The 13058-nt window shown below is 38.5% G+C and overlaps 1 protein-coding gene across 1 annotated transcript in view; it reads left to right on the top strand.

Annotated features, from left to right (window-relative positions):
* Positions 1-13058, top strand: part of DNAH11 (dynein axonemal heavy chain 11) — a 277853-nt gene that overhangs the window by 112758 nt on the left and 152037 nt on the right. The window contains exons 31-34 of the mRNA XM_052001418.1: positions 4410-4541; positions 9086-9246; positions 12295-12451; positions 12542-12687. Coding sequence (XP_051857378.1) covers positions 4410-4541; positions 9086-9246; positions 12295-12451; positions 12542-12687 — 596 coding nt within the window. The remainder of the gene's footprint in view (positions 1-4409; positions 4542-9085; positions 9247-12294; positions 12452-12541; positions 12688-13058) is intronic.

The following is a 13058-nucleotide window of genomic DNA, read 5'->3' on the forward strand; positions in this document are numbered from 1 at the left end:
TTAAAACAGTTTCTGTATCTATTAAAATCATGTGATTTTTGTTGGTTTTGTTAATATGATCAATTATGATAATTTTCCTAATATTGAACCAACCCTGAATTCTTGACATAAATCTTACCTGATCCTAGCATATGGTTTTTGTGATATTTAGTTGCAATCTCCTTACTAGTATTTTATTTAAATTTTTATTGCATTAATATTCATTGGGGAAATTGGTCCATAGTTTTCTTTTTTTGTTTTTGTTCTTCCTGGTTTGGCAGCAGAACCATATTTGTGTCATAAGTGGAATTTGTTATGGCTCCTTCTTTGCCTATTTTCCCCAAATAGTTTTTTTTTTCTCATCTTAGAAATAATTATTATTTAAATGTTAGGTAGAATTTACTAGTGAATTTGGTCCTGAGAATTTTTCTTAGGGAGCTTATTTATGGCTTGTTCAATTTCCTTTTTTCATTTAGGGTTATCTGAGTATTTTATTTTTCTTCTGTTAATGTTGGCAATTTATATATTTATAAATATTCATCTGCTTTACTTAGATTGTCAGAATTATTGTCATATAATTGCGCAGAATAGCTCCTTTAATTTCTTCTTCATTGTTGGTGAATTCATTCCTTTCATTTTTGATACTGGTTAATTTGGTTTTATTCTGTCTTTAAAAACACAAAATTAACCAATAGTTTATTTTACTGTATGTGGGTTTTTTGTTTATTAAGCCAACTCCTAGTTTTATAAAGGTTTTGTTCTTTGAGTTATATAAATTCTCTCCTTTAATTTTCAGGATTTCTATTTTTGGTGGTTTAATTGGGAATTTTACATTTTTTCCCTAGGTTTTTAAAGTTGTACCAATTCCAGTTCATTGATCTGTGTCCTCTTTTCTACAGTGATGTAAGAAATGTAATTTTCCCCTAAGTATTACTTTGGCCATATCCTACAAATTTTAGTATATAGTCTCATTACTGTCATTCCATTTAATGCAATTATTGTTTTTTTTCTATGATTTGTTCTGTGTCCCACTCAGTTTTTAGAATTAGATTGTGCAGTTTCCATTTTTTAAAATCTGTGCTTATGTAGTCATTTACTGAATATAATTTTTATTGTATTATTAGCTGAAAAGGCTGCTTTTAATATTTCTGCAGTTTATGCTTTTAATACATGATCATTTTGGTGTCATATACAGCTGAGAATTTCTTTTCCTTTCTTTTCCCATTCAGTTTTATCCAGAGGTATAGTATATCATATTTTTCTAAAATTCTATTTATCTCTTTAACTTATTAATTTTGTGGCTAGATTTATCTAGTTCTGAGAAGGAGGTGTTGAAGATCCCCCACTAGTATAATTTCCTATTTCCTCCTGTAACTTATTTAAACATTTTCTTTAAGAATTTGGAAGCCATACCATTTGGTATATATATTTTTGTATCAATATTACTTTATTATCCTTTTAGTTAGATCTATTTTTGCTTTTACTTTGAGATCATAATAGGTATTCCTCTCTTTTTTACTTGAACTGAAGTTATGTGTGGTGCCCTCTGTTTGAAGTATGTTTCTTATAAATAAATATCATTGCATTCTGGTTTTTAATCCCTTCTATTCAATTCTGTTTTGATCAGTGAGTTCACCCCATTTACATATGCAATTATTATTATAATTGTGTTTTTCCCTTCATGCAATTTTTTCCAATTTATCCTTTTCTCTCTCTTTATCCTGTTTAGTCTGTTTTGCTTCCAATCATTACCTTTAATAATTTTCCTTTCCTTCTATAAAAATCTTTCTCTTATCCTTTCCCCTTCCCACTTCCCTCTTGGATAAGAAACATTTTATACCCAACTGAGTAAAAATGTTATAATTCCAAGAAAGTGAATTTAAAATATTAAAATATTGTCTGCTACCACCAACTCATTTTTCTTTTCACTTTAAAAGCTCTTCCTTGCACACTTCTTTTATGTGACATAATTTTCCCCATTCTTCCTCTCATTTCCCCCTTCTCCAGTGAATTCTTTCTCACCCCTTATTTTTTTAATGTAATATTCCTAATAATCAACTCATGCTTATGTTCTGTTTGTATATATGCCCTCTAATTCCCCTAATAATGATAAAGGTCTTTGGAATTAAAAATATCTGCTCATGTAGCAATATAAACAGTTTAAACATATTTAGTCCCTTTGGTTTCACTTTCATGTTTAACTTTTTATATCTCTCTTGAGTTCTGTTTGAATATCAGATTTTTTATTCATCTCTGGAACTTCCATCATAAATGCTTGAAAGTCTTCTATTTCATTAAATATCCATTTTCCTCCTTAAGGATTATATTCACTTTTGCTGCATAGATTACTCTTGATCGCAACCCAAGTTTCTTCATCTTTTGTTTCAGATATTCTTTTCCTTTAAGGTGGAAACTGCTAAATTTTGTGTCATCCATATCATTCAAGTTTTCCCAATAATCAACATGTTTTCTCTTTTTAACAGAATTTATTTAATTTTATTTAAAATAATCATAGACCCTAGGCAAGTCACTTAACCCCAATTGCTTCGGCAAAAAAAAAAAATAATAATCATAGACAATATAAAATATTTGATAGTATACCTGCCAAGAACATTCCAGGAACTATATGAACATAATTATAAGACACTTATATCTCATTCGGTGCCATAGCGATTAAATTATCCAGAATATTAATTTATTGAGGTCACAAAAGTAATAAAATTCATTTGAAAGAATAAAAGGTCAAGAACATCAAAGGAATTATTGGAAAAATGTAAAGAAAGCAGGTCTTATAGTGACCTATTATAACTAACTGCTACTGACTAAAAATATAATGAGGAATGAGTACAAAATGAATAGCTATGCAAAACAATAAAAGATTGTAGTAACCTTATGTTTGATAAATGTAAAAATCTAAACTTTGAGGATTAGATAGGAAATTAATTTATGAAGTCACAACAGATAGTATTGTGGGATATAAAATAGGTACTTTTGAATACATTGAATTAGGATTTCTATAAATAAAACCAATGTGGCCAAGATTAAAAGGAAAGCAGAAAATGGGAGAAACAATTTTATAGATATTTTCTCAAATAAAGGCTTCATATCTCAAATATATCAAGAACTATGTCGAATTGATGACTGATTTTTTCCCCAATTTATAAATCGTCAAAGGGTATGAAGGGGGAGTTTTTTGGAAGAGGAAATCAAAGCTTCATATAGTCATATGAAAAAATGCTCATGAAATGCTTAGAGAAATGCAAATTAAAATAACTTTGAGGTATCAACTCATCCCTACCTATCAAATTGGATAAAAGGATAGAAAAGGGAAATGACAAAAGTTGAAGGGGAGTGGGAAAATTAGGATACTAATAGGCTATTGGTAGAATTATGAATTGATCCAACCATTTTGGAGAGTAATTCAGAATCATGCCCAAAAAGTTATCAAAGTGTTTATACCTTTTGACAAAACAATACATTATTAGTTCTGTTTCCCAAGGTGATCAGAGAAAAAGGAAAAGAATCTGTATATTCTTAAATATTTATAGCAGCTCCCTTTGTAGTGACAAAGAACTGGAAAGAGAGGAAAAGCCCATCAATTGGGGGAAAGGCTAAATAAGTGTTGATGGAATATCACTATAAGAAATGCTGAGCAGGCTGATTTTAGAAAAACATGAAATAACTTGCTTGAAAATGATGCACAGTGAAATGAGCAGAACCAAGAGAATGTTGCATGCAGTAATCTACTGCATATTTATTCAAAGAGTAACTGTGAATTACTAAGCTCTTCTGAGTAATCAACTATGAGAAATTTATGAAGGAAAATGCTATCCACCTCCAGAGAAAAAACTGATAAATAGAAGTATGTATTGTATGGTTCCACATATATATCTATAGCAAATGTTGGTCCTCTCGAATTTGGTGTTAGGAAGTAGGGAGACAACTTGGAACTGAAAATATAATAAAATAAATATAAATAAATGTGCTTTGGGCATAGGAGAAGTAAGACTTTAATATATTCACATGAAGCCTAAATTTGATTCCTCTGTTTAATACAATTTTTTTACTTTGGACAAACTGTGTTGTGTCTCTGAGGCTGTTTTCTCATATGTAACACGAGAATAATAATAGCACCACCCCCACAGGATTATTGTGAAGATCAAGTGGGAAATATCAGGAAAGCAAGTTACAAACCTTAAAGTATCATAAAAATGCTATGTGGAATTCTAGGATTAATCTTTTCTCCTGAGAAGGGTTACTCAACTCAAGATGAGCATTATTCTTTCTTTTTTCACCTTCATTATTTCCTGTTCTGTCCCCTTAAATCTTTTCCCATAGTTAATTGGGGCACATGAATCATCTGTCAGGGAGACAGGACTCATAGAGCTGGTCAAATGAGTGTATTAAATAGAATGCTTTTTATCTATTAGGTCTCTCAGCTAAACGCACTGATCACCCTGCTTCTTGGTGAGCTCACCCCCGGAGACCGGCAGAAGATAATGACCATCTGCACCATCGATGTGCATGCCCGTGATATCGTGGCCAAGCTGGTTTCTCAGAAGGTAATTTTGTGCAAGGGTTTTGGGGTCCAGATGGGTCTCGAGCACATTTCACAGAATACTTGTTCCCATTCAAAACTGTCCAGTGATGAGTCAACAAACATCGAGTCAGCCTCTGAGCTCCAAAGACACCTTTGTTTCAAGTGCGAAGACCTTAGCTTCCCTGAGATGTCTGCTGTAGTTTTTGGGTTTGCAAAGTCATGATCATTGGTGGCAGTTTCCTATTTGGAGTACGTTTTTAATGTCCTTGATCTCCTTACCCATGAATGGCCAGAGAAAATATCTGGGGTCCAATGAAGCCGTCTCATTAGTTGATTTGCTACTGAGGATGGTGACTCAATGTCAACTTTGACCTCCATCTTTATAATCCATAGCATTTCAGGGTACCCATTTGCCCAGAATCATAGAATGTGTGATCTAGAAAGAACACCAGAGTCCTTTGAGCCCAAGCTACCCAAGATCATTAATCCCTTCTCTAATAAAACTATTTGCCATCTAGCTTTGGTTAAAGACCCCAACTGAGAAAGAGTTCACCATCTCCGAAGAATCTTATTCCATTTTTCTGTAACTCTAATTGTTAAGAAATTTTCCTGGGGCAGCCAGGTGGTGCAGTGGATAGAGCACCAGCCCTGAAGTCAGGAGGATCTGAGTTCAAATCTCACCTCAGACACTTAACATTCCTACCTCTGTGACTCTGGGCAAGTCACTTAACCCTAATTCCTCAGGAAAAAAAAAAGAAAGAAAGAAAGAAAGAAAAAAAGAAAAAAAGAAATTTTCCTTATGTTGAAAACAAACTTCTAAATAGTCAGAGGTTGCTAAGTGTGTTTAACCACAAAATCCTTAACTTTTTTGCACACACTTGTGATTTCAGGGAAATGGGGGACTCCTAAATTGGAAACCTTCCCCCAAAGCAAGCTGGTGCCTGGGGCACCGAGTTCAATGACTTGCCTGGAGTCATGTATGACTCTGTGTGTATTAGCTGTAGCCAAAAGGAGTCAGAGGCAAGTTTTTACCTCAGATCGTCTTGGCTCCAAGACTGTTCTTTAACCCACTGGGCTACCCTGCCTCTCTCATTAAGACTCTGATATCAAACTTCTCTTTGGCTTGTTTCAATCTTCCTCAGGGCATTTCTTTAAGGATGACCTCCTCTTAGATTGGGAATAGTCCACTATGGCTGCCTGTGCAGTGAGGAGTCTTTCATACAATTGGAAAAACCATGACAAAGTCACTTCTTTTCTTGGCTCAATAATTTTGATTTCCTGAGTGAATCTTAATTTTTGAACCTTTCCACTTGATTGATGGACATTTCCCCCCATTTCTCTCCCCAAGTTCCCTTTTTTCTCTCATTTGTTAGAACGGAGAAAGTGATTTAAGTCGGATTACGAGATTTGGTCAGTTTTGTCAGCATTATTTCTATGTGTGCCTTTATGTTGTGATTGTCTTTTCGACGAAGACTTCTTCAGGCCTTCGTTGAGTGCTTGCTCTCTGCCAGATCCTGGGGATGAACAGTGGCTGCCCTCTGGTGCTCGCGCTCTGTCAGACAAGAGCATAGTGGGAAAGCCGGGCTTTGAAGGAAGAAGCCAGAAGGTCCCATTTCCAGCTCGGCGGCCTTCGGCAAGTCCACTGCTCTTGGCCTCTTTCCTCATAATGAGCATCTTGGACTAAGGGATTAAAGCCTCTTCCTACTCTCGATCTATGATGGGACAAACAGTAATAGAATTTGAGTAGGGAGAAAGGAATAATAAGTAGAAAGAGGGAAGGTTTCATAGAGGAGGCGGCCCTTGAGTGGGAGGAAGGAAGAGAATTCTGCAAAATGGAGTTGAGGAGAGAGTACATGGTATTGTTGACTTCTTCAATATGTGACCACTGGGACCTCAAAATCCTTTTCTTCTTTACTATAGCCTGGCCTGGGATCCCTGAGATCATTTTGCAGGGCCTTTGTTTCCTCCTTAGGTGAACTGATGCGACAGTATCTCTGTACTGTAATTCGGAGTGAATTACGAGTTATAATTTTCAGCTTGAGATTCAGACCATTTGTAGTTCGGGAGCCTCTAACCACTTACTGAGCATGCTCCCGATGCCATCTTCTAGATTACTGGTGAAAATTGATAATTATTCTGTGACTGTGACCTCGCAGCCAGCTCGGCTGTGTGGTAGCCTGGGCAGGGTAATTGGAATCACTGCTTTCTCAGTTTGTTCATTTGTATGCAGTGTGGGATACCAGGAAAACCTTGCTTGAGCCGAAGTAAATTATCCTAAGTAGATGTACATGCAGAGTGCTGTCTTCCCTGCCCATCGTCTCGCATTAAAGGGAGATTAGATTAAAGTGAATTGTTCTCTCCTTACCCTAGAACCTCATAGGCTTGCTCCTTCCTCAGCTATCTCCAGGCAGATGGCTCTGAAATGTTCCTCCCCTTCTAGCTCTGCATCCCCAGCTGCCTCCTAGATGACATTGCCCCCAGCCACAGTTTTTGATTTCTCCTGGACCACCATCCTCTCAGTCCCTAGTTTGTAACCTTGGGTCTTGCGCTCTAAACCCTTTCCTCTTCCTTACAAGGCTTCCGTCCAGTGAGTCGCCAAGTTTTGTTTATTCTAATTCTTAGAGCCCCCCTGGACTTAGACTTCCCCCTTCCAATCCCCTGCCACGTGCTCTCTCCTCGCCCCCCGCCTCGGAGAGTTTCTGATTATGGCTCCCATGCAGGCCTCCATCCGTAGGTCAGCCCACCAATCATCATATCTTCACAGACCAAGCCCAGGAGTTGCTGGGAGCAAAAATTTCTACCATCTGTTGTCACCCCTCAAATGTTAAGCCGTCTGCATGTAGCTAGTCTGGGCTTTGGATAAAAGCAGGACAACAGGCCCCTGCCTGCTGGAGCAACACCCGGGTTTGTCCAAATGTGATTGCACAGCAGGCCCCATCTTCACGTCACGTATTAGGAGGCGCAGAGAGAAAATGCTCTCGCTGAATGTTTTATTGCTTGACTGTTAAAAAAAATGAATTAAGAAGAGCAAGATACTGCCTTGAGGGCCCTCATCCAGCATGGTGAATCCCACTCGTGTATTAGAATCGATTGAATGGTATAACAGCCGATACAATTTTGTTCGATTTCTTGATAATTGATATCAAGCAAGACGTCCACTGGCAGGGACAACACTTAACGAATACGCTGGCGATTGGTATGGAGAGCGTGAGTGCAGGTCCAACCGAAGATGGATCCTCTGGGATAGGTGAGCTCCTCCAGAGGCTCTCATGTGTTTGGGCTTGGGGTCATGAGGATTTCAGCAAGCTCCAGAGCCTCTTAATCCTCTAGAGAAGAGACTTCCTCCGTCAATGCAAGTCTTCCTAGTCTGAGACCAGCGCTCTAGCTACTGTGCAACAGTCCCTCTCCCTTTGAAGAGAGTAGTGAAATTGCAGGTTGTTAATGTGGATTTCTTCCTTTCCATTTTGAAGCATGACCTCAGTTCTGGGCCTTTACCAGTTTAAGGACCAGTTTAAAGCTTTTTCATTGTCTCAAAGAATAGCAGGCCATAAGTCTAGTGAGTGAAGTCAAGCAGCTTCTGAAAGGTACTGTGTTCCAAGCAAGAGAAAACACAACATCTTTCTAACCAATTATTTTAAATCATTTTAATAAAGAACGAAGCTCTGCACCCAAGGCGGTAAACAGATTCATTATCGGCTCTAATGGGGTTGAGTGGTATGGGTCCTTCCCACTGAGTTTATCACTTGAGTACACAGGAATCCAGGCTGACGAGCTCTAACTGATCCCATTGGCTTTGGGCCTCCCAGAAGAGCTTTCAAAATGGCCAGATTTCTTAGTCATCAGAGGAAGAGGGAAGATATTGCCTGAACTAATGGATGATGAAATCTGGAATTAAAAGTCCCATTAAGATAAAGGCATCCTCCTTCCCTCCCTCCCACTCACAATATTTAACTTTGTCTGGGGAATGGGGAACAGATTTGGATATGTGAATTCCTTAGCATTGAGAACTCCCAGTTGAGTCAATGCAAGCTGGTAATCCCACCTTCATCAAAAGGTCTTTCCTAGTCCCCCAATGCTCGTCCCCTTCTCTCTGAGTCGATGTCCCTCTTATGTTCTTTATATATTGCATGTAAATGGTTGGTTTTGAATAACTTTCAAGAGAAGGGACTGTGTTTACCTTGTTTTTGGGTATTCTCAGCATTTACCACAGGGCCTGGAACATATTGACTGCCTAACAAATACGTATTGATTGCTTGATTCTCACTTACTTAAAATCTTGGTTGCCTCGTTCACTGAGAAGTTAAGTGACTTGTCTGTGGTCACACAATCAATATGTGTCCCAGACAGGCCTAGAATATAGTTGTTTCTGACTGTAGAGTCAATTCTGTATCCACTGGGCCACAATTGTCTTCTCTTTGTGTGATTTGCAATAACTGAGAAGAACTTTTTATTGATGAATGTTTTTGATGTAACATGACTATAGGTAAAGCTGCCTTTTGAAGTTCCCAGTTCCTTAAACAATAGCAGCCCTTACGTAATCCCAGAATACTTCTGCCATGTCCTTAGGTCATCAGTTCCCAGGCTTTTGCGTGGCTGTCCCAACTTCGGCACCGCTGGGACGATGCTCAGAAGCACTGTTTTGTCAATATCTGCGATGCTCAGTTCCAGTATTTCTATGAATATCTGGGCAACAGTCCTCGCCTTGTTATTACTCCTCTAACTGACAGGTAATAAATAGCTTTACGTATTCATCTTGGGGAAGAGCTGGGGATGGGGGGGAAGAGCTGGCGATAGGGGGGGAAGCTCCTTGAAACAGTGGTTTGGGCTGAATGGTGAATGGGACAGAGGGCGAAGCTGGAACTCGTTAATTTTGTGCCTGGAATAGTTGCAAAGGGTAAGTTTGGAGGAACTCCCCCGGTCCTGGGGGAAGAAAAGCCCTCTTCCCAGACCAGCAGTCTACGTTGCTAAAGGACTGACCTATGATGGCTAGCTGGCTCGTAACAACTATGGTGGATCAAAGATGAAACGATTGAGGAAACAAAGATAGAATCTTCCAAGCATATCGATTTATTAGGCAATACGTGCCAGTTCCCCCACAGAGCAGGACCAGACTCCTTCAGCTTAAGCCTGGACTCTACTTTTAGAAATAAAAGCTATCAGATAAGGCCAGTTAATTGAAAGGAAACAATATAACATCTGATTTTTTTTAATTGGATGAAATATTAGATTTCAATCAAGCTGGGAGAAAGTGAAGAAATGCAATTTCCTGATTTCAGCTGTAGAATTGCATCAGTATGGTTCATTCAGGTTCCACAATTAGCTACCTGCTGTCCTAATCCCCTCAATTTCCTCAAAACCTCTGGGCTAGTGGGATGTTTCCATGCTTTTAAAAAAAAATTAGGAAATTGGCCCCAGGATGGGACATGGTGGTGGAAGAGCAGAGCTATGTATGTGACCTATAAGTCTCCCACCCTGGGGAAAAAAACCACAGTTATCTCATCCAGTTTCAGCTCTGACAAAAGGCAAATCTTGGAAGATAAATCAAAAGGGGAAAAAGAGAAATCAGGTAACAGTTGTGCTAGGGTAAAAAAATTACCCAGACTATAGGGAGCTGTCTTTAGGGCAAAAAAAAAACATGGAGAAGAATGATAAAAAGCCAATACTTGTGAGATTTCTAAAAATGGAACTATTTAAATTGAGGAAATCTAGCTATGAGAGGAGGTGGATAGATTCTTCCATCTGGCTCTGATCCTGGCCAGACAGTGAGTCTTACCCAGAAGCCACTTGACCTAGCCAGATCATGGCCGTGGGTACCGTTCTAGAGTTGGGAGTCAAATGATCTCATTCTTTCTCCTCATCCCCTCCTCCTGACTCTAAACCACCAATAATTAAGTAGTTCATGCACAAAGAATCAGAATCTCAAAATGTGACAGGATTTTGCAGATCCTATTTTGATCCTACTTCATAATTTTATAATGTGCAATTCTTTTTGACCTCATGGACCATAATATGCTAGGTCTTCTATCCTCCCATATCTTATCCGTTGTTTCCAGGATACTCTATCCTTCTCATCTTCTGCTGTCTCCTTTTCCTTTTGCCTTCTATCTTTCCCCAAATCAGGGTCTTTTCCAATGAGTCTCATCTTCTCATGTGTCCAAAGTATTTGAACTTCAATTTCAGTATTTTCCCTTTAATGAATAGTCTGAATTAAAGTGTTGACCAATTTGATTTGCTGTCCAAATGATTCTCACAAATCTTCTGCCATGTAATTCAAAAGCATGGATTCTGCAGTGCTCATCTTTGAGCTTAGGAAGATGAGACCAAGTCCAAAACTCTAACCACTGTACCACTTGGCTCCCCTCCCCAATTTTACAGATTAAGAAATCAAGGTCTAGAGATTACTTAATATCTCCCAAGGGTGCATCAGAATTAGAAGATATCTTAAAGATAAAATCTAGCCCATCTTCTACAGTTTATGAATAAGGAAACTGAGGCTTGGTACAAGAAAATTTTTTTCGATGGCTTCTCCTTCCAAGGCAGTAAGTAAGAGAGGCAGAAAACTGTCATCCTTTAATTCCAAGCCTAGTGTTCTTTTCTTGTTTTCTCCTGATTTACTATGTCTTCCATCTCTTAAATCCTTTGTGTCTCTCCCCTTCAAAAATAACATCATAGTAATGCAATTAAATGCAAGACCATGTGTAAACTGATGTCCTAAATTCCATTTTCATTGAACTTGCTCTTGTTTGATATATTTGTTGCATTTTAAAATGTCTAAATGAATTAACAGCTTGGCAAAGTAAATTCTTAGCTATTTCTTCACCCAGATGTCAGTTTTAGTTTTCCTTATAAACAATAATCTTTTAAAAAATTACCAGATAATTAGTAGTCTTTTCTTGGAAATGTGAGAACATTTTAAACATACATCAAGTGGTGTTAGCCAACTAATGAAGGAATAAACATTTATTAAGTGATACTATGTGTCAGGCACTGGAAATACAAAATACTCAAAATACAAGAATCTCAGTCCTTAAGGAGTTTACATTAGATTGGGGAAAATCATATGCATACAGATAGATGTAGAACATGAATTTACAAATTAATTATATGATAATTTGGGGGGAGAGGATCTAGCATCTAAAGGCATCAAAGCAGTAAAATATTTGTATCCAAAGCAAAGCCCCAGCTCTTAGGAGATATTGGAAATAAATGAAGGATTTCCTTCTTTTCAATCATCCTTCTGCTTTTTAAAAAGTTGATTACTACAGAATTTCACTATGACATCAAAATGGTGATTGGGATAGGGCTGCCAAGGCTTTTCTTTCAAAGAACTACGATTTGGAGGATGTGAAATCTGGTAACCATAATAATTTATTCCCCTTGTCACTCAACGGAATTTGTCGTCTTCTATTGTTTTCACGAGTTGATTTGAGGGAGCTTTTGAATTAGCTGCCTTGGGTACCATAATTACCAATCACACTGTCCAAAAATGGAATAGTTTCCTGGTTTTGTACTATTGGCCTGATTAGAATCAATCCATAAACATGTTATGTGCCCGGCACTGTGCTTGATCACCGGGGACACAAAGAAAAACAAACTATAGTCCCTGCCCTCGAAGAGCTTACACATCTAAATGAGTAGACAGTAAGCAAACAAATACATACAAGTGAGCCAGATAGAAGCCTCTTGCTTAAGTTCATGGCTTCGGCAGGTCTTAGTAGTCGATGTACTTTGTTATTTATCTGTTACCAATAGTGCTGTTCTTTTATTGTTTCGAGGTGTTACATCACCTTAACCCAGTCACTCCACCTCACTATGAGCGGGGCTCCTGCCGGCCCAGCAGGCACAGGCAAGACTGAGACCACCAAGGACCTGGGCCATGCCCTTGGCATGATGGTTTACGTATTCAACTGTTCTGAGCAAATGGACTATAAGGTATAGTGACGTGTTTCCCGATGGTGATTGGGCAGGAGAGAATCCCACTCGAAAAACACTGAGGTCTCATGCTCTGACCATCCCATTCAGTCCATAGGCAATATTTACAAAGGCTTGGTCCAGACGGGAGCCTGGGGGTGTTTTGATGAATTCAATCGGATCGCCGTGGAGGTTCTGTCAGTGGTGGCTGTGCAAGTGAAGATGATACATGATGCTATCAGAAACAAGAGAAAGAGGTGGGCAGCATGACTGTGCTTCCCCCCTCCTTCCGCATATCCCAAATACAAAAGAACAGTCATGAGGGATGCAGAAGTCTAAGGCAACCCATTGTGACGCTCTCTTTCTCTGCCAGAGCGGGGCTCAGAGAACTCTGCATTTACTTCCTGTGTGACTCAGAGATCAATCTTATCTTTGGATCAGATGAATTCCAAGGGCCCTTCCAGCTCCAGCATTCTGGGCTCCCACCAAGTCTCCCCTTGTCTTTGTGTCTCTTTGTCTTTTGGTATTAAACCTATTTCAGTATGGTTTAAAGGGCCAGTGTGGTCCTTGGCCTGTCTTCAATATTCTGTATTATTTCATTTTTGGTGTGGGTGCCCTCTCCTTGGTG

This window comes from Antechinus flavipes, chromosome 5 (assembly GCF_016432865.1).
Source record: "Antechinus flavipes isolate AdamAnt ecotype Samford, QLD, Australia chromosome 5, AdamAnt_v2, whole genome shotgun sequence".
Taxonomy (NCBI): domain Eukaryota; kingdom Metazoa; phylum Chordata; class Mammalia; order Dasyuromorphia; family Dasyuridae; genus Antechinus; species Antechinus flavipes.